At 31.3% G+C, this 21,917-nt stretch overlaps 1 protein-coding gene across 1 annotated transcript in view; it reads left to right on the top strand.

Annotated features, from left to right (window-relative positions):
- The window catches only part of LOC129226679 (centrosomal protein of 83 kDa-like), a 31,461-nt gene extending 11,894 nt beyond the window's left edge, over positions 1-19,567 (top strand). Inside the window, exons 3-10 of the mRNA XM_054861309.1 lie at positions 4,213-4,459; positions 5,490-5,634; positions 6,811-6,960; positions 11,475-11,529; positions 13,797-13,946; positions 14,294-14,394; positions 15,459-15,642; positions 19,394-19,567. Coding sequence (XP_054717284.1) covers positions 4,213-4,459; positions 5,490-5,634; positions 6,811-6,960; positions 11,475-11,529; positions 13,797-13,946; positions 14,294-14,394; positions 15,459-15,642; positions 19,394-19,567 — 1,206 coding nt within the window. The remainder of the gene's footprint in view (positions 1-4,212; positions 4,460-5,489; positions 5,635-6,810; positions 6,961-11,474; positions 11,530-13,796; positions 13,947-14,293; positions 14,395-15,458; positions 15,643-19,393) is intronic.
- The last annotated feature ends 2,350 nt before the right edge of the window (positions 19,568-21,917 follow it).

The raw sequence follows: 21,917 nt of genomic DNA on the forward strand, positions 1-21,917 counted from the left end.
AGAGCTATTTTATGTTCTGTAGTTTTCTAACAGTTTAATACAAGTTAATTCAAATATCATTGTATTGTTTTAGTGTTTCCTTAGGATAAAGCTATTAGTATTTGCTAATCTGGTACAAGTAGTCACTTTCACCTCCCCCTCTGCTTCCCCCCCCCCCCCCCCCCGCCCCAACATGTTATTGCCGGGATGGTCTGATCAAACAACTCCTCCTGTATTTTTTTGTTCGACAACTAAATAATACAATTAAATTTCCCTCACAGTTTTGAACTAATCTCCTTCCTGTGATAACTGAAATGTATATGCTTCCCTACTTTTGAATGTGTTACAATGTATGATACTGTGATCATTTTTTTCCAAGAACCTGTGCGCATGTACAAATTAGTTTTTTACTCTCCTGCTGGCATCAGTTTAATGTTTAGTGAACTTAAACCTGCCGCTAAGATTTTTAATATAAGTAACTATACAAAAGTACCTGCACTGCTTCAAAATGATAATACATGGTTTGTGTGAAAACCTTGAAAACTGCTTGAAATAAAAATTTCATTTTTAAGTAAATGGGAAAATCTTGAAAAACTTTGAAATGTATCTTTTGTCCTTGAATTTTTTTTATTATAAAAGGGATACATTGAAAAAACTCATTAAAATTTTTTCCTGCTCTTTTTGTAGGTTTCTCTGATTTTGTTTGTATTTAACACCTCTAATTTTTTTTCACCAGAAAAGTCTGATTATTTTGGAAACTTTTCTTTTTTTGAAAAACCGGCATTAAAATCAGTGCATTGAAATAATTGACTTATTTAAGACTTCCACTTCACTGAATTTTTACAATTGATTACTTGTTTAGTAAAAATCAGATTTTTAGAAACTTGCAAACAATGAAATTGTGTTTTACGGAAAATTTCATGCAGTGTTTGAGATTTCAATCTTTTTGCATGTTGTAAATTTTTGAATTCTTTTATAAGTTAGAAGCTATTTCAGTATGCTACCTTAAGTCTGCGTATTTTATTTTTTATTAAAACTTTATTCATTTATTTATTTTTATTTATTTCTTTATTTATTTATTTCAAATATGAAGTTATTAAATTATTGACGACAGCATTCAGAGCCACTGCTGAATCTGCAGCTTCAAATAGTGCCGCTTTTGAATTGCATGTGACTAGAAACAATGCTTCAGACGGCAAACTTTTGTGAATGTTTAAGGCTCAAAAATCATGGTGTGTGTTAAGCAAATAAGCATTGGGAAAATACTTCATCATGTACTTCCTGTGCCCTTGCAGCAAAATTTTTTAAAAAATTTGAATTTTTTTAAATTACTGATAGTTATACATTTTAGTCTTTCTTTTTAAAATATTACGTTTTTATTGTTATTTTAGTTTGGTGGTAGTCAGTCTGATTCTTGCTGCTCACACTATTAAAGATTGATTTTGAAGCTTTAAAAGTGTGTTGCAAAAGGTTTTGTCTAATACTGAAACTTTTATTTGAACTGAAACCAAATCAACATTTCTGTTTTTAATATTGTTAAAAAAGTTCAGGTTCCAAATATTACTCATTAGTACTTAAAAAAGCTCATTTAATCCTTGAAAAGTCCTTAATTACTCCTTGAAAAAAAAATTCCAACTTTGTGTATGAATCATGTAATGAAATGCAAGATTACCCCAACTTAACTTTCTTTTTTTTAACAAGCTTTTATTAGCTACATCTGTATGTATGTATCTTGTAACGGAATCTTGCAACTCAAATTTTGCCCACTTCTTGCGGTCGGATTCTTTTGAAATTCGGCATGCGACCTCAGACCCACTGACAATGCAATATTCTATATTCAAATTAATTTACTATTAATTGTTAGTTTATTCCACTCTGAATCAATATTTTGGCATAAATACAACAGTGTGAAGAAAAAAAAATGAAAAAATACATATATATATTAAAAAATGCTGACAAAAATTATTTTAAAGTATTTATAAAAACCTTTGATTTTTCTGCATTAGATAAATTTGTTCCAAGGTAATTAGAACATGAGCTATAATTGTTTTTAACTAATTTCATGCCAAAATTTAAATGAGCCTTCAGTTGATAATTCTTTGTTGATCAGGCCATTGTTCAACAATAAAGTATCTCAAATTTTCAAAGTAGTATAAATATGATTTCCACACACATACATTGATGATTGAGATGGATTAGCTGGATTAGACAATTACTCGACAGGCAATTCATCGGTGCAGTTGAACGTTTTTAGAGTTCGGCTATTACACTTTAAGGAGTATAATTATTCTTTTTGGAGTTCAAGAGACTGCGTTTCAAATGCTGTCTGAGACCCAAGACCTCTAATTGTTTTTTTTTTTTTTTTTTGGATGGGTGGGGGAGATATCATGAATATAAAAGATTTTGGATTATGTTGAAATGAACATTTTTTCGTAAAACAAATTAAACTAAACAGAAAAAAAAGAAGAAAAATTAAATAAAATAATAGTTTAAAAAACTAAAAAAAAACATGCTTTTGTAGCAAAATGAACTAAAAAGTTAAAAATAATCTTTGGATAATAAGTATATAATATAATTGACCAAACACTTAATTTTAATGTAATACAAAAAAGCGTGGGGGCTTCTCAGTTGTTTTGAATTTCTTCCATTTGTTGTCCATGCAAAAATGTAAATTGACAGCACCCCATGATTTTTGTATTACGTTAAAATTAAGTGTTTAGTTAATTACTTTATATACTTATAATCCAAAGATTTATTTTTTACTTTTTAGTTCATTTTGCTACAAAAGCATGTTTTTTTAGTTTTTTAAACTCTTATTTTATTCAATTTTCTCTGTACAAGTTGTTAGTGTTATAAAAAAAGTGTGAATACTAGTTTCTTTACTTAATTCTCTTAGGTAATATTTCTCCAGAGCATTAGACCAGTGATGTAGTTGGGAAGGAACGATGTTCCCGGAAAATGTTTGGTTTAATATTGCAAAAATATTACAAATCGATTTCAAACCACTTTTTAAAAACATGAATAAATAAATGGCTGCTTTATAAATTAATGCTGGATAAGTAATCTAAATTAGCCTTTTTCGATCTAACAATTTAGAACCATTATTATATTTTTTTCGTGATTAAATTTCTTAATGACTTTTGGGGATTATTTATTACAGGTAGAACGATTGAAAACTAAAATTGAAAAATTGGAAAGTGAGAAGTCTCTGCCAGATAACAATTTTGCAGTGGAGTTGAAATCTGCAAAAAGAGAAATCTTACAGCTTGAAGCAAAATTAAAAGTTATCACAGCCGAGTGTGAAGAACTGAGAGCACAAAATGAAAACCTCTCACTTGAAATCAACAGTATTAATAGGACTCATGCGAAACAGCTAGCTGATAATATGACAACTATTAGGTCTTTAGAGGTAATTGATGTATTTAGTACTTTTGTTAAATATAAGTTGATATTGTTCTATGGGTTTAGTTATTTATGTAATTGTAACACTTGCTTAATAATTGGGTTTTGATTTTTCATTTATATGCTGAATTACATGGTTTTATCTTTTGAACTGGTAAAATAATACCATTGAGGAAAGAATAGGACGCTATTCCATTCAGCAATGAATTTTACTAATATTATTAAGTTTTTTGACATATGAGGCTGTGAGAAGCAAAGGGATGGAAGTGGATATTTTCAAATTTTGATTAAAACACGTTTAAAGATAAGGTCCTCGGTAACTTTCAATGAAAAGTTTTTATAAATCATGCTGTATAACAGAACCTACCAGGTCTACTAGTACTATCTCTTCCCCCAAGACAGAGGAGAGTTTCACCTACCATTTTACTGGTTATCTCCAAAATTTTAATTTTGCCACTTACACCCCTTTGCTTCTCACTGCCTCTTATGTCAATACATCATTTTTTAAAAAAAACTTTTTTTTCCTTGTTCTTAAACGCAGTTAAACTTAGTAATAGTGACAACTCTGTTATAACATCATAATATTTCACTAGCAGGGCTATATGTTAATTTTTATTACAACTCAAATAACAAAAGGCTTTTTATCTCTTGCCTATTGTGTTCAATTAATAAAGTTTTCACTGCACTGTGCTCTAGATTTTTGTTATCATTAATGAAGTAACAATTTTAACGAACATAAAAATTAATATTTTTCTACACAAAATTTTTATAATTGCTACTGAATATGTCTTTGTAATAGCATTGTTATTCTTGGTTTTTGTTTTCTTTCAGTCTGAGAGATTGAAGCTGATCATGCAGAAAGATGTGTTACAGAGAGAGTTTACTAACTGCCAAGAACATCGTAAACTTGTGAATAAGGAATTGCAGGAAGGTAAAAGGGAAGCCTACCTTCTGCAAGGAAAACTTGCCGAAGCTGAACACAAATGTCAACTTACTATCACTAATCTTCATGTTGAAATGGAACGATGGAAAGCTGAGCAGGAGTCTGAAAAGGAACATATGGCAGAAGAAATGTCTAGTAAGAACCAAACTTTTAATAAAAACTTTTTCTTTTTTCCTTTCTCCCATGTTTCCGAAATAGTTAACTTTATTAATGGGGTGAAAGTATTTTCTTCCATAAGTATTGCAAGTTTGTGACATTTAACGTTTTTTCAAGAATAAGACAATAAAGTATAAAAAATATATTTTTTTTAATTTTGAAGACTATTTCTGTAAGCTTTTGGTTTGCACTAAAAAGTATGAAATAAAATAAATATATGATTTCTCAATTGCAACACTCATAAATTGAAGTTGATCTTAATATCTTCATGTTTATAGAAATTCTAAAGCAGACAATAAAATTAAAATCAAAAATTGAGAGAAGAAGAAATTTAGGCGGTGTAGTAAAAGCTATTCATGCAGAGCTGTGTGCCGCCTATTTCTTCTCTCAAACTTTTAGTTTATTGGCTGCTTTGGAATTAACATAAGCATAAAGATATTAAGATGAACTTCAATTTATGAGTCTTGCTGTCAAGAAATCATATACATATTTTATTTCATACTTTTTAGTGCTAACTAAGCTTATAGAAATAGTCTTCAGAATTAAAAAGCATGTTTTATATTTTATTTTAAAGTTTTTATGTTTTGAAATGTATTTGAGGTGTGACTCTTTGAAATTTAAAACATGCTTACTTGTTACATATCCTTCTTTGATGGAAAAAAATGGTATTAACTTTTGTTCTGTATTTCACATAAAGAGAAAATAGCTTATACAGTAAAAACCCTCTAATACAAACACTAACAGGGCAAATTGTTTTAATAGAAGGGTGTCCGCAAGACAGGGGTTTAATAGTAATTATTTGCCATGGAATTGGGTAATTAAAATTTGTCCGCATAAGAGGGGTGTCCGTCAGGAGGGGTTTTACTGTATTTACTATTAATCTTTTTTCACTTCTGCTAATTTGTATGCTCAAATTTAAAAGCGCTTTTGAACAAAAAAAAAAAAAAAAAAAAAAAAGAAGAAGAGTTGTATAGTTTTTTAAGCATACAAATATATTGATGTGTTTTAGAAATCAAGATGGAATTAAATGCTACAGTTGATGAATTGAATCAGGCTCAACAAGTTTTATTGCTCAAAGAACAAGAATATCAACAAAATTTGATGGTTGCAAAACAGCAACTATGGAAACAAACGAGTGAATTAAGCAAAGCAAAGTAAGTATTAGGGGTTCTTTTGCCTCACACTATCTTGTTAAATAGTATGCTTTTTTGGATTTGTAACCTAATTTTTAATTTATAGATTTTGTAAAAATTTGGAAGAAATTGTCTTTACAATTTTTTGATTAATGATTGTTAGTTACAAAATGTTTTGTTGCAATTATTAATCACATTATTGTCTGATGTAAATTTCAAGACCTACTATTTTTTTTTTTTTTTACTAACCTTTAAAGTCACTTTTTTAAAAAGAACAGTTTAAAAAAAGTTTGAGATGTTCTGGAGAATAACTGAAAACACTCCTAATATATAATATAACTTAGAATTTCTCTTGCTTTTTTCATTTTGTAATAATAGAATTCATACTAAACTTCAGAAAAATCATATTGAAAGGAAATAGTACTTGTGGTTTTTTTAGTGAGATAGAATAGTTTTATTTTCATGTTCTTTTGAAAACTCAGTACTTATTTGAAATAAACATATGAAAGAGAGAAGGGCACATTTTTTTTATCATTGATGGTGTTAATTTTCAAGAAACACCATCAATCACTCACAGCAATAGTTCTATAAGTTTAATGCTACAAATTTTATTTTTAAGATTTTCCTAAATAAAGTATTTATTTTATTTTATTTTTTTGAAAGTCTTCAATCATTCATATGTTTTTCTGTGTGAGGGCTCATGTAAACAAGATTTAAAAAAAAAGTATAGTTAAAAGAAAAGACCTGAATATTACTATTATGGGTACAGGAACTGTAGGCTACTACATGAGTTTAAGTTGTACAATATTGTATCACTAAACAAATAAGTTTTTCCAAAATAGAATTTGTACCCTAAATATTGTGCACACTGATGAATTAAAAAGTTTGTAGCAAATTTGGATTTGTGGGCAAATGAAATGCGGTTTGAAATGTTGATAAAAATTCAAGACATTATATTGACCTACTTTAGCAGAATCGAGCTGAAAGTCTTCCTCTTATATAACCCCAAATTCTGTGTAGTTAGTCAGAGGGTTAGGTTAATCCATCTAATTTTATACCAACTTATACCAATTTTGTGTCTGGTTCTGTCATCCTTTGAAATATTTAGAAATTAAGCTGGCTCTGTTTTTTTTTTTTTTTTTAAGTGTTGTTTATATTGCATGTTTTGAAATTAGTTATATGTTTCTATTTTTATAGAGATAAATTAGAAAGAAAGCTGCTAGAAATTGAAAGTGATAGAGCAGAGCATATTACAATGCTGAGTCAAGAATTGCAAACACTAAAGCAAAATCTGCAGACATCCAATGAAGCCAAGCTGAACAGAGAAAAGGAAATTTTTGCTTTGAAGTAATTTACATTAAGTTTGTTTTATACAAGGATTTTCTGTGATTCTGTTAGGCTATCTTTATGTGTGTGTGTTTGTTGAACTGTATGTTTACTTATTTAGATTGAAATGCGTCTGAACTTGCATTCATCAGTTGAAAACTTGTGTAAAGTAAAATGGTAAGAACTCCAACATGGATCAAACTCCTTTGGTGGCAATCAATAATATACCATTTCAAATGCACCATAATGCCACTTCATTAATTCAAATTTTTGTTCTAAGGATGAACTAGATTTCATATCAAGAAAAATGTGTATTCTTATACGGACATGCTTAAGCTCTGACAACGAATTCGTGTTTAAACTAAATTTCATTCTGATATTTTCTCTGCTGTTCAGTAATTAAATAGACCCTCCCCCCACCCCCTCAAAAAAAGGCTTCTCGCAAATTTAATATTAATTTTTAAAGGGTTAAATATTTTCTCTATTATTTTGACCCTTTCTTCTAAAAATTTTTTCATTGTTGGAAAAATATCAAAGTCAATAGGGAATGCATGCAAGTTCTATGAAATACCTTTTTTTTTCTGGTAGTAAATTTTTTGATAGCGATAAATACATTAACTTGTTTACCCCAAGTGAAAAGTTGAGTTTACTAATTTTTGCAAAAATATTGCTTAAATATGATAATTTAGTGGGCTTTATGTCTAAGAAGTCAACTTTTAAATTCAAAATTGTATTCTAAAGAAAAAAGAAAGGGCTTTCACCTTGATCCTTAGCTCACAAATTCAAGTTGGTATCTTCAGAGATAATTAGTGTTTCTGTATACAGGTAAACAGCCAATTATCTGCGGAATTGAGTGGCACAAATGCCACGGATAATAAAAAGCGCAGATAGACGAGACTAATAAGGGAAAAATTGTTGGTCCTCAAAAACTTGGCTATGTTGATGCAAAAAACTTTTTATAAACAGTGAAAATATATTCAGTACAGTAAAAATGCTTCGTAATTTTACCCAACAGAACTTAAAATCAATAAAGAACAAGTGTATTTACAATTTAGAAAGTACGATAAATAAATAAAACTACCGAGTTCAAATTTAAAACTTTTCGACAAAAAAAAGCAGCCATTCTTGTTTCCTTTTTGCTACGAAAATACATGTTCCTGATTGTTAAATGACTTGTGGTTAATCGGGATCATACTGTATTTAAAAAATGTATGTACACTTCCTAAGTTCTCTCATAACATTCTGATCAATTATTTTTTGACTGAAGTTTGATCAAGTTAATGATTTTGACACCTTATCATGAGCAATTTTACTGTCTAACCAGGGATTGTATGGAAAGGCTAATATCCGGTTTACAGCCAGAAATAGACACGTCTATTACCTTTTAGGGATAGTAGGTTTTCTGACAGATGTGCACGTTTGTCCCCTAATTATTTCTACTCAGTTTTTTAAAAATGGCAATTTATTCATTGCAATAATGTTTAAATCAAAACTATATTCGATCGATATTCCCACTCAAAAATTAATAGATTTATTTTGTTTACAACATATTTTGGAGCTTACGATTTTGCTTTTAAATTTCCAAACGAAATGAAAACATTTTATTTCCTTTTTGTTACTTCCATAGAAACTCATTGTGTTTCCACTCATTTTCACCTCAATAAAGACAATGAATAAATAAGGCCCTGGTGAAATTATGAAACGCGTGCATCAAAATCCCATCGCTATTTTTCCATCTCCCCTACTGGATTCATTTTGATGGAATCGCCTTCACTTGGCTGATTGCCAAATTACGTACAATCCGCGGTCAAACAGTAAATCTTATAACTTTTTTTTTTGGGGGGGGGGGGGGAGGGGGCATGTTCCTGCCTTTGAATCTGGAAAAGGCTAGTAGATCAGTTCATGGTGACATTTTTCATTAGTTGTTAAAATCCTGTTTATCATGCTGCTAATGACTTTTGCTGTATCAGTAAAAATACCAATGCAGTTGGTCGCATGGAATTTTATTGTCTTCCAGAAAAAAAATTGAAAATATTGTTTTCCTGTCCAGTAGCACATGTTGACTGACTTCAGTACAGATTTTCCAATGACCAAGCGGGGACAATTAATACTGCTAGTCCAGTAAATTCATCCATTAAAAAGGAAACTTAGCATGAATTTAGACGATTAAGTTCATTCTTCATATATTGGCTAAACCTGAAGGGAAACCCAGATCTTGATTAATAAATGGAAGTCAAGATTGATAGTTATTCTATTATTTATTTATGAGGTGTTTTTTTTTTTTTTTTTTTTGTTTAATTTTGAAGATTTTTTTAATCAAATTTTTATTAACTTCAAACTTATTAACAAAATAAAAGGTAAGTTTTGTGGAACCCTTGAGTAATCTCCATGGAAACAAATAGTTTTGCATAACACGAAAAAAACACACATAAGAGAATAAGATATACTCTTAATTTCTGATGTTGATTTTTTACTATACTAATTGCAGCACATTTTGCTTAGAAAATTTTAGAGTTTACACAATTTTGTATGCACTATATATGGTTGCATTGCAATTCTGAAGTTAGATGTAAACTCATATGACTTAACTGGAGCAAAATTGTTGAGATTGTTAAGTTTTAATGACAAAAAGGTTACTGAAGCAGTTTTTACTGTTGTTTTCAATCTTTCCCAAGGGGGAAACAAACATATAAAAATACAGGGTTGCCACGCCACAGGGAAACAGGGTGAAATGAGAAAAGTACAGGAAATTTGAAAATTAATTTAAAAAAAAAACATGGAAAATCCTAGGAGTTTTGAAAATTTCCCCCAAAAACCTTGAAAAAACAGGGAATGTTTAAATTGAAGTTGCAAAATCAATGCCCAAATGTATGAAGGACCAAAATAAATAAATAAATAATAATAAAGTTCATAAATAAAATAAAATATAAAATGGTAGTTTTACTTAATATTTTTCCTTGTTTAGTTTTAGTAAATATTAAAATGTCTATCACAAAACAAAATTATTTATTGTTTTATTTAACATGCATCTTGAGTTTTTTGCTAATTTAATGTAGAGAGCATGAAATTAGCCATCAATATTAATTGTTCTGCTTAACTTTTGCACTTTTATCTTTTTAGATCCAAGTAATGAATGGTTAGAAGAAAGCTTTGTTTTTCTTCTTTGAAAAGTTAAATATATGTTCAGTCACCATGTTCCCCCTCCTCCCGATGTAAAATAAACACATTCTTCAACTAAAATGACTAAAAACTCTTTAAAAACTAAAAACAATTCTTTGCAATTTGAAATATTTTGCCAAATAAACAAAAAATACAATAATTACATTGACAGTAGCTTTAAATGTAAACAAATGATCACGCAACTCTATTGTTCATAGCCAAAGTCGTCAAGCCACCATGTTACTGTAATCCGGCCGATCAGTGAGCGAAACCAACTCCAACCGATTTGCGGTCCGATCTTTTGAACGAAAACTTTTAAAACTTCACATATTGCCTAATTTGTTCTTTCCATCAAAGATCAAGATCTTCCACTGCACTGATCTTTTGTGCACAAAACTACCCTGCTGTAATTTATCTGGACGAAAATAAAATTTGTTTTGTCTTTAAATTCCATCATCTTTTCCTTTAATAATGTACTGATTAGTTTGATAATCCTTGAAGTATTCTTGGCATTGGTGAAAACTCAGATGGATTTGAGACGGGAAACAAATGTTGCTAGATACGGTACTTTCTGATCATTTAGCTAGAAAAACCTAAAGCACCAATCCGTTCACATGGTTCAACTACGACGACAGAACACACGTTTTGCATGAACCTTCCAGTACTTTACTTTAAAATATATCACGGGACCTAAAATTGTTGATTTCAAGAAATGAAAAAAAGGCTTCACTCTCTCTCTATGTTTTATCTATTCTCAATTGACATATCACAGTAGGAAATTTCATAAAAAAAGCAGAGCTGGCTTTCTTATTGTCCTTTGGCAACGGGTTAAATATTTATTTCAGTTCTCGCTCAACAATAGATTAAAATAAATATTAATCATTTGGGAGATATAACCATCCAAGGTTTAAATTTATTAATTAATTAACAAAAACGTTTCCGATTCAATCCATCGCTCTTTGAAATCATGCTTGCCACAACCTAATTACACACAAAAAGTTGATCAAAATCGGTCCAGCCGATTAAAAGCCTTATGGTTACAAACGTCCACACAGGAGAAATATATTAAGATTTGGTATTGTTTTCCGCTGTGATGAAACAATCGGGATATTAATGTTATTTTTAAATATCAGTGCATGCTTCTTTGTAAAGTTGTATACAGGAAAAACACGGGAATTTTTTTTTGCAAAATAGAGTGGCAACTTTGAAACAAAAACTAGAATTTTTTCAATCACAGTGTCTAAGTCATTTTTTTAGATCACTCCCCCCTCCCCCCATCCAATTCTTTGAAATAATAGGGGAATAAAACATTTTGTTTATGGTGTAATTAAAATTTATTCAAAAAATTATATGTTTACTTTTAATCTCTTTCATAGGAATAAACTTGATGAGATGTCAAAAAGCAATGATAACGAAGCCTACACAACTCTAGTCAAAGAACATTCTTATTGCAAGAAGGAAATTCAAGATTTAAGAGAAAAAATATCAAGTTTAAACACTAGTCGTAATGAAATATTGGAAGAAAAAGAACATTTTTTACGAGAAATTATTGCAAAAAAGAATATTGAGGTAAAACTTTTTTTTTTGCTTTGCTTAAGTTTTTTAGTATATTTCTAGTTGGTTATGTATAAATCTAAAATGCAATTTAGATTATTATTCCAGGCTTAGAATGCTTATTATGTATAGTCTTGAGCAAAGGAGAGTATGAGGGGATACAACTGAGCTATTAAGTTTAGCGAAATGGAAAATATATGCACAGGCTAAACTTCTGCACAAATTTCAGAACCAGTGTTGGATTAACCTGTAAGCTAAACAAAATATGGCTAAGGGTTCCCAACTCCTGAAAAATTGCATGATTTGTTCTTGGAAAAGTGAAATGTACTTAAAACAAAAAATCATTTTCAAGTGTTTGAAAAATTGAATTTGGAGGATATGTAGTTATTACCCTTGAATTTTAAAATTTCTAACAAATTCAAGGGGGATACCAGCATGTTCCAAATTCAGCTCTTTGCTACATTCTGCAGCAAAAATGTAAAAATCATGGTTCTCATGTTTTTGTACCATATTGCTTGAGATAAATTTTTGTGACTTGCATGTTTCTTTATTTTGCTATTTATTTGATCCCAAATTCAATATTTTGGAAGTTGTTTTGCTTTTGCTTGTTTTTTTTTTTTTCCTTACCTTACTTCTACCGCATACTGTCAGTTTATTTACCAGGAGAACAAATGTATCAGTACCTCTATTCTTTTTCATTTTCTACACTGCTTGTAATTGAAAAAAAGAAACAAATGTTATGATAATTCTAAAGGTCTTTTTTTAACGAAAATAGGCGTTGTTTACAAAGTTAAAACAATTACTTTAAACTCAATCAAATATGAAAATGTCAAACTGGAAAATGCAAATAAAGTGCTTTAAGTAATTTTAATTGTTCTACAATCCTTGAAAATAATGTCTTCAAAACTCCTTGAAAAATGCTTCAATTTTATTTCTTATCAAATATATAAACCGGGTGTTCCCTAAGTGGGGTCCTTGCACCCTATTTTGTTCTAGAAAGAGGCAAGAGGTGCCGCAAAGTATCTACACTCTCAATAGAATTACTTGGGGTAGAAGGAAACAGAATTTCAATGTTTCAACTTAGATCCTTTCCATTCTTTTAGACATATTGTGACATAAAATTATGTGCATGGTGTCCGCTGTGAGAGCAGCTGGGAATGAAAAATTTGACTTTTTAACTGTTACCAAATGAAGTCATGCTTCCTTTTACCCCTGAAACTAGGGGATAAATGAAAACAACCCCATTTATTTCCCCAAGAGGTTGATGTAGATAGATAATCGCACTACACACAACCAGTTTAGAAGCATAAGTTCTATACTAACGATACTCAATATGTGGCCCGTAGGTTGCGTGTACACCTGCTAAACCCTCCAAAAGTAATCTCAAATGATTTAAAAAGAATCATCATTTCAAAAAGTTAATTATCCTTTGAAATTCTGTAAAATATTCGCAAAAGTGTGATCTACATCAAAATTTAACCTTTCAAAAAATAGAAAAAATGAGAAACTCGAAGGTGAATTTCAATATGCATAAATGTTTTTAGTAGCATTCCGTGTTGACAAATAAAACTCGTTGAAGCCAGTTACTTCACATTTGTTGACTTGATAGAAAGGATAATGTAAGATCCCTCAACTAAAAAAAAAAAACTTTTTACCCAGTATCATTTTAAAACAATGATGACGCCTATAGTTATTCATGAACACGCAAATCTCACAATCTTGAATATATGTAAGCAAGCGTTTCCTCACAAACTGTTTAGTTTCAAAAATTACTGCAAGTGTGGTTATATTCCCCCCTCCCCCCCTATTTGCCTAAGGTTTCCTTTTTCTCCAATTGATCCTAAATATAAACCACAAGCTAAAGCCCTATGTATCAAACTGCTAGCTAATCTTGAAACTAGGAAAAATTACTACTTCAACAGGGTCATAGGCATTTTAAACAGTTTATCGAAAGCGGCTGTTACTTGCTATGGGGTGGATAGTTTTAAGAAGGCTCTTTATCTTTGTTGGGAAATGATAAATTGACTAGGACCAGCCTAGCTAGGCCCAGAGCCTGTTGCTGCCTGCCATTTTTATACTTATATTTAATTTCATTTTAAATATTTCTTGAGAAATAAAGCATGGGAAAGATTTTTTCCCCATAGGCTCAGTCAGATCAGGATCGTGAGATTTTGCATCTAAAGTTAAGTTGGGAACAACAGAAGCTTCAATTTCACCAAAAGTTGGAAGAACTAGAATCTCAGCTCAAAGAGACAAGACACATTGCTGCTTCTGAGAAACAACAGCTTGAGCAGGTAAATATTATAAATCTTAGTTAAAGAGTTTGTTAACTGAGTTTTTTTTTTGGGGGGGGGCATGTTTTATCCTAGCAAAATTGTTATGAATAAACTGAATATATTTTCAATGTTATCCCTCTATGATATAATTCAATGCCTGCAGTTGGAATGGCAGTCTATACTGAAATGAAGTATGAAGTGACTATTGTTTAATGTCCAAAATAATAACAATAGTAAAAGATGCAAAAAAAAAAATCTCAGTTAAACAAGGTTCTGGTGAAAATATTTTTCTTTAACTGGCATTTTGCTCTGATTATTTTATTTTGCATGCAATTTTTGGTTTATAATAGCATACATTCTTCCAGAAAACAAAGAAATACACTCACTATATTAACAAACTTAAGGAGAAGAATGAAATTTTGAAGGCACAAAATGGTGATTTAGAAGCTGAAAAGACAGACCTAAGGTAAGTGCATTTCTCAGAAATGTGCAATTTGCGATAAATATGTGTAGTGGAAAAAAATGGAATGATGCAATTTTTTGCATTTATTATCAGACTATTTATTGTATTCATGCCAAATTATTTTTTTTAATAATTGACAAGTAGAAATCAATGTTCATTTTACTGAAAATCGTTCAATATGTGTAGACTTTTTAAAAATTCATTTGCTTCCTTTTCCCCCCCCCCTTTTTGAGGTCTTGTGAATTGATTTCTTTCCTTCAGACCAAATGTATGAATTTTGTTAAATTATCATTGTGTAGTATCTTTTCTTTATTCATTTTTATGCAATTTTCTCTATTATAGGATTTTCTTTTTGTGTCTAATTTTGAATCAATTTCACTCTCAAAGTAGGTCAAATTATGCAAGGACTAATGAATTAAAAGAACTTCCCCCAAGCGCAGAAAATACTGACTGCTGGTCTAACCTACCGCATGGAAACGCGGAGAAACGCACTTACGCCAATATCATTCTCACAACAAAAACAGTTCAATTAGTAGGAATGTCTGTGCTTTCTTACTGGACTGTAGATTTCAGTCCATTTTACAAAACTGGTAAACTTCTCAACTTAAATGGTGAATTTTAATTTATAGCACTATCATCCCTTCTATATGTATGTATGTGCTTGCTCATTCACAGGCCCGTATCTACAAATTTTGGGCTCCCGTGCTACAAAACCTGCCAGCAGAGTATATTTGCAACGTTATAAGTCTTAGTGCTAATTTGTTTTCAATTTCTTATGCCCCCCCCCACACACACACTGTGGGGTGTCCAGGTACGCAGATCCGGACCTGCTCATACTCATACACACTCACAGGAAATTTCATGCCATTACTTTTAATGCTTCTTGCCAGGGTTTCAAGCTATACAATCTTTGAAATATCAAAATTTGCTTATCCCAAAGCATATTGTTACTTTCTTTTTTATTTTGTATCATTAACATACATTGCTAATGTTAATTGCATTTGTTATTTAGTGTAAATCTTTCAATATCTTTCATAGGGATGATATTTTTCATTTTTGTTGTACAGGAAAAATGTTCCAATAGAGGTTCATTTAGAAGTAAAAAATGAACTTGAAATTCTCAAGAAACGAATTGAAGAATATCGCCGGGTTGTCTCCTCAGTGCCAGGTTTTCAAACGAGTTACACTTCAGCTCAGCCTGTTGAGAAGCTGTTGGCTGATATAAAAAATTTACAATTTCCAACACAGCTGGTAAGTTTTTTTTTTAAATTAGTAACTAACCACCTTCAGCAGTTGACCTTTTTGCACAAGTTTCTTTTTTTATATCTTACCTTTCTATGCCTAGGACCAGACTTCAGAGATTGCTTAACCCCTAAGTAGTCGCATATTGGTATTTTCCCTGTCCATTTTTATATATCTTGCTCTATCCCTCCATTCCTTATATTGATAATGGGACCCATCTGTGTAGCTGACCCTCACACAATGTTCTAAAAAAAAATTTCAGTATTTCAAGGTAACATAGTTTTCAGAACTGTATGTCGGTCATTTAGACCAATAGCACGGCAACCTAGTCAGATCCCCGACTGTAACTTTCTTTCAGCGTATGCTGTAAATATTGTTCTTCATTACACACTTTTGTATAGAAAATTTTATATGTTCTATTAGCTGAAGCAAAACTTTAAAAAAATTATTCAAAATTCTTTTTCGTCTCACAGATCACTAGGTCAGGAAATGGTCCAAAACGTGAGCACTAACGTAATATAAAGAGACACGACTACATTCGAGTTAAAGTGTATTTGGTTGTGGTACGAAAATTATTTTGGTTTATACCTCTATTTTTATCATTGAGCTATAAGGCTAAGAAGAAAGAGAGCATTCTATTCTGCAGCAATGAGGCTCATGGTCTGAATTTTGAGCGAGTATGGCAAAATCAATTGCACAGTAAACATATTGTTTTTTTCCGCACCGAATTGAGCAGATTGAAGACTCGAAAAAATGCATGGCAATCAATTTACAGAGTAAAACTTGGAGCTTAAATGTGAAAAGAGTGCTTCTTTTGCCATACTGATGGGAAAAAACGGACTGACAAGTTTACTCTCCTCTTAGTGTTAGAGCTCAATGATTTCTGCAGATTTGTCTACCTATTCCAGTGGTTCCCAACCCTGGGGATGGTCGCCCTTAAAAAGGCGATTTGGCTCCTCTGAAGGGCAATAATTTCGAGGTAAACACTAAGGAGATAATGAGTATTCAAAGTAAAAAAATCAGATAATTTAAAAAAGCTAACAAGTAACAAAATTGAAAGCGTAAATGAAACCTATCGTTCAGAGTTCAAACTAAGAATCACGAGATAAAAGGGAAACAAACTAAATTCACGGGAGTCCTCTTCATACATCCGGAAAGCTTAGCATTTACACTTGCAGCTTGTCCCAAAGGCCGAAACAAGTCAAGACCTGCTCAGCCTGGGTCAGATTACTAAATCGGCCAATTATGCCGTGACCTAGGGCCCCTGCTTTTAGGGGGCTCCAACTGATCACAGTTGTAAGGTTTAACTGCAGGGCCTCCCAAAAGCTGGTTTGTCCTCAAGCCTCCCGACAATTTATGGCTCAGCTCTTTTACCACTCTTCATATTGCTGTTCATTTCATCATTGATCACCATACCATGTTTGATATTTACAAGGCTTTAAAAACCTATTGGTTCTAAAGACCTTTAGAACTTTTCAGTCTCAGACCTTTAAAAAGTGTTCAAAAGCAGTTAACGAGAGTATAAAACTTCCCAAGAACAAATCCTAATTTTTACTGATTAACCTTGGCCAGCTAAAAACAGACATGAAATCAAGATTTAAAGACTTGTCCAAGTCTTTAAATCTGATTAGAACTTCTAGATTGAATTTTAGATCCATTTTCTTTTGAAACTGTGGTAAGCGTAAACAAAATTTGCAGATAAAGTTTCTGGACCTGAAGTATGTGAGGCAAAAATAGTTGACAAGCTGTAAGGTTTCAAGTTTGCCTAGGTGAAGCTTATAGACACTTACCCACTTTGGAAAAAAATGAACCGCTCTTCATCTCGTTGTCAACATATTTCGTTGAAAGAGGGGACACCTGGAAAACTCATGCATTTGTTTTTTAAGCAATCAACAAGTTGCTCACTGCTCTCATCTAACCAAAGTCAGTGGAGTACAAAATTCGCCAAAGTCAGTGTTTGCCATGCAGAGAGGTTCCTCAATTGCCTCCCTTTCGTTGTGAAGTAGCTAATACGTGAAACTGCCAAAGGTGTTTGTTCCTAATAAAACTAAAATCTTTACATAAGAAAAAAAAAGACGTAACTAAATTCCATATTCTTGCAAAAGAAAAATAAAGGTGGAAAGGGGGAGAGGTCACACTAGGAAAAATTTGCTAAAGTTAGGTCAAAAACCACAATTTTTAGCAATTTTTAGTTACGTTTGGGGAAAGGTCGGGTTGGAATTTGCTCCTAGTTTCTTTTTCAAAATTCAAGTCTCTTTTAGTATTTTTTGTTGACTTTAGAAGGTCAGAGGCACCGCAAGGAAGTTTTCTGAAATTAAAATCTTAAAATGCAAGCTTCGACTATTTATAAGAGGTTAAGGAAATCAGGAATGTTCGTACACTTATATCGAAAATTTTGAGGACCTGAAATGTGCAATTTTAGCTATCTTTGATATAAAAAGGGTCAATTTGCCGCCCCTAAAAGGGCGCTTCCCATGGCGGACCGCCCTTTCTGCCCCACCCTAGCTACGCGCATGGGTGCCCGTATGAGGGGGCAAGTAGGGACTCAAGCCCCCCCCCGCGCCCCTAGAAATTAGAACTCTCTTGCATTGAGTATTTTCTTTGCAAAAATGTAAAAATGTTTCTTCTCCATCCATTAATGAATAAGTTATTAAAAATGTCAAATTTTGATAACTCGAATCTGTACTGAAATTGGTTTCCATAGAGAAAATATCTTGCTAAATCATAGAGAAAATATCTGAGCCCCCCCCCCCTTCCTTAAAATTTTGCATATGGGCGCTCATGGCTATGCTGCTGACCAAAGTTGATGTTCCTATGATTTTTGTACCTGGTCACTCTGCAAGCACCACCATCCACTGGTCCCTGCAGGTTCGGCTCCTCCGATCCTGGACCTGTACCAGCGGAATCCGCTCTTCCTGGGCACTGACATCCATGTCCTACACTCACACATGCCATGGACCAAGAGGAGAGACATGCTTGAGGCCCCTAGATCAGAGGATATTGACACCACCATGCAGAACGAGGGACATGGGACATGCTTACGGAAGCTTGTTCTGTGCTGGATGCTGTGTTTGTCTGAAGAGGATTATGTAAATTCAAGAGGTTCTGATATAAGAAATGTCGATTCTGGGGGAGCGTAGTCATTTGTAGTAACAATAAGCCCAACAAGTAGGGTCATATCACAGCTTGTGATTGCAAAGAAGATAATTTGAATTTAAGATGTCAAAATTCAAGGTTTTTTTTTTTTTTTTGTAAATTAACTACAGCAAAATTTTATATTACGTAGCAAAGCCTTGCAGAACATCTGCTCTCTAGTGTCTTCTCTTCATAATTTTTAAAGAGAATATCTTATAACAGAATAAACATATATTTTAGCATCAGAAGCTTTGTGAGTTTCTGGCAGGACTACTCTAACGCAGTTACTTGGCGAATAACAATGGAATTGCAGGATGGTTTTACATCGATGGAACTTTTAATTTTGTTTGATGATTTTTTCCCCTAAACGTTAAGTTGTGGTACAGTTATGTTACACAACACGTTTTGGCCCGTTGTACTAGTTTTATCAAATGCAGTGTGCAAGTTTAAGCATTGAATATTAGTTTTGATTTTGATAGTGATAATTTTGAATGTGATACATGTTTGCAGATTTTGTGATTGGTGGTATGTTTAGTAATCTGTTTCCAATGTTAATCATACAACCTTTTATGATTTTATTACCAGAGAGAGTTTATAAGTATTTTAATCTGTTTTTAAATTACAGACTAAAGCAGATCAAAGCAACTCGTCTAGACATCCCCAAAAAATTTCCCCAAAGAAAAGAGGGACCCATTCGAGAAGAAGATCTTCAAAAATTCAAAGCAAAGACTTCACTTCATTAAAAGCATCAAGCCCAGTTATTAGCTCAAGTAGTGACATAGATTTAGAAAATTTATGATGCATAAATTAATTTACTGAGAGAAATATATTATGTGAAACTTATTTATTTATTGTAATGCATTTCAAGTGCCTACAAAATAAGTAAATTAGAAATTATTTTTGTTAAAGTGAACTAATATTTTCAACTTAAATTTTAAGAATAAAGTAATGAGTCTCTCATAAACGTTGAATGGAAAGAAGAAAGAAAAAATTTTCATACTACTAATCAAATTATTAATGATAATATCGTCGGCACCATACTAAAACTAACAAATGTGAAATTTTGAGCTTTTCAGAAGAGCCAAAAGAATTTTTTCCACCTAACGCGTTTAGTTATTTTTAATGTTTTAATTTCTATAAATAACTTTAAGCGTAAGGCTATCGTTTAAAGTAGTTATGATGAGTAGGTAGCCCTTTTCGAGCACTATGGCAAACCATCGAATTCGAAAAAGTCGATTCGCGATTTTCCACATTCGTTAGTTTATCATGATGTTGACAATATATGCTTAATTTCATACATTATTTTTCATATTAAAATCCATTAAAACACCACTAAAAGTCGTGAAAGACAATGCTCCATACCATTTTCAAACTCAACTGTGCTTTCATGGAAGATAGTATTTGAATTTTTGAAGCAAATTTGGAAATATCGCTGTGATTAATATCAATCAAGTTATATATTTGTTTTATAATCTCTGCGAAAAAAATGTTGATGGATTTTATTTTCATCTGCTGTGTCTAATTTTTGAAAATAAATAGATAAACTTTGGTTAGGTGAAATCTAGATAATCAAATTCATACTGTAATTTTAAAATCTTACTCTGACGAGAAAAAAGTGTCTATCAAGGCCATAACCAGACTTTTGTTTCGGGAAAGGTTTTTCTAGACATGTATATTTTCACTAAAATTTTAATTGATTCACATATTCTATTTATTTTTTGTCTCAATATGTTTATTTAAATGGAGGGGGGGGGCTGTTTGAAGGCATGAACATGAGCAAAAGCAAAAGATGTTGCATCTATTAAATGAAAAAACAAAATCGTAACTTTCCATTCTTTTCTTACATATTGAACAGTTAAATATTTGAGGTATTTTTAATAGCTCAAAAGAATAGATGCTTGTACTCACATAGGGGCATTCAAAGTAGTTCTTCAATTCATTTTTTAAAAATACTTATAAAAGGTACTAAATATAGACTTGTTTAAATTCAACAAATTTTGATTTTGTTAGTTTTAGGTATTTAAATTTCTGAAGGAAATGACTTTATTGTTTCGTGAGACTTTATGTTTGCTATAAATACAATAAAAATAAGATTTGCAGATAAAGCAGAGTTTGTACCATTCTTAAATAGCAATCATCTTATTTCTCAAACGAAAATGAAAAATAAATAAAGGAAAAAATAAACAGTATTAATATTATTTTCAGTAAAAAAAATTTATAATGAAATTTTTTTAAAAAAACTATTTTGAAACATTTTGGAGGGGGTATGAACCACAAAACCCACCCCTTGAATATGGCCCTGGTTTCAGTAATTTGCATGCATGAGAGATTAAAAAACTGAAATAATAGAATACACAAGAATATTTGAAGAACATCAACAAACAATAGAATTTGATTCTTCTTTTGTAATTTTCATATTTTTTTAAACATAAATTACCCGTAATAAATAACATTTTAAAAACCACAGTAAAATTTGTTATTTTTCAGAAGTAAAGTTTGTTACCAAAGTGTGTTGTGATTTCTTATTTCTCATGTACTTGAATGAGAACGTGCAATATTAGCATGTACCAACATGATAATGTGTTAAAATGATATATCCATACTGAATAGATAAATATTTATGCATCAGTGTGCAAACACAACAGTATGTAAAAATAATTTGTCATATGTGAAATATTTTTTGTACCACATACCAATAGAATATTATAAAAAGAAAATGAATGAAAAGAGATTATTATAAACAGAATTATTTTCTAAAGTGAATTTCTATGCTAATTTGTTTTCTCCCGGTGACATGTCTTGTAAATATCTAATTTATTTACTCTTTGTTGTTAAAATTAACTTTGGAAAAACTGTCACTTCTTTAAATGTGTTTTGATTAGAAACTAACACGTGATTCTATTAAGACTGATTGTCTACTTATTTTTAAATCCATTTTTGCTAACATGATTTTGATTGCTTTGATTTTTGTTTTGCTTATATAAACAAAATAAGGAGCTTATAAGTCAAAATGTACCTCAAACTAAGACAACTTTCTTTTGTTTTAATAAAGTTAAATTGTTGTATTGAACTGTTAAAACGCATTTCATGTTAAACATTTTTTGACTTCTCATGAACCATTTTTTAAGTTTTTTTCAGATATTTTATTC

The sequence above is a fragment of the Uloborus diversus genome, chromosome 7 (assembly GCF_026930045.1).
Source record: "Uloborus diversus isolate 005 chromosome 7, Udiv.v.3.1, whole genome shotgun sequence".
In the NCBI taxonomy this organism is placed as follows: Eukaryota; Metazoa; Arthropoda; class Arachnida; order Araneae; family Uloboridae; genus Uloborus; species Uloborus diversus.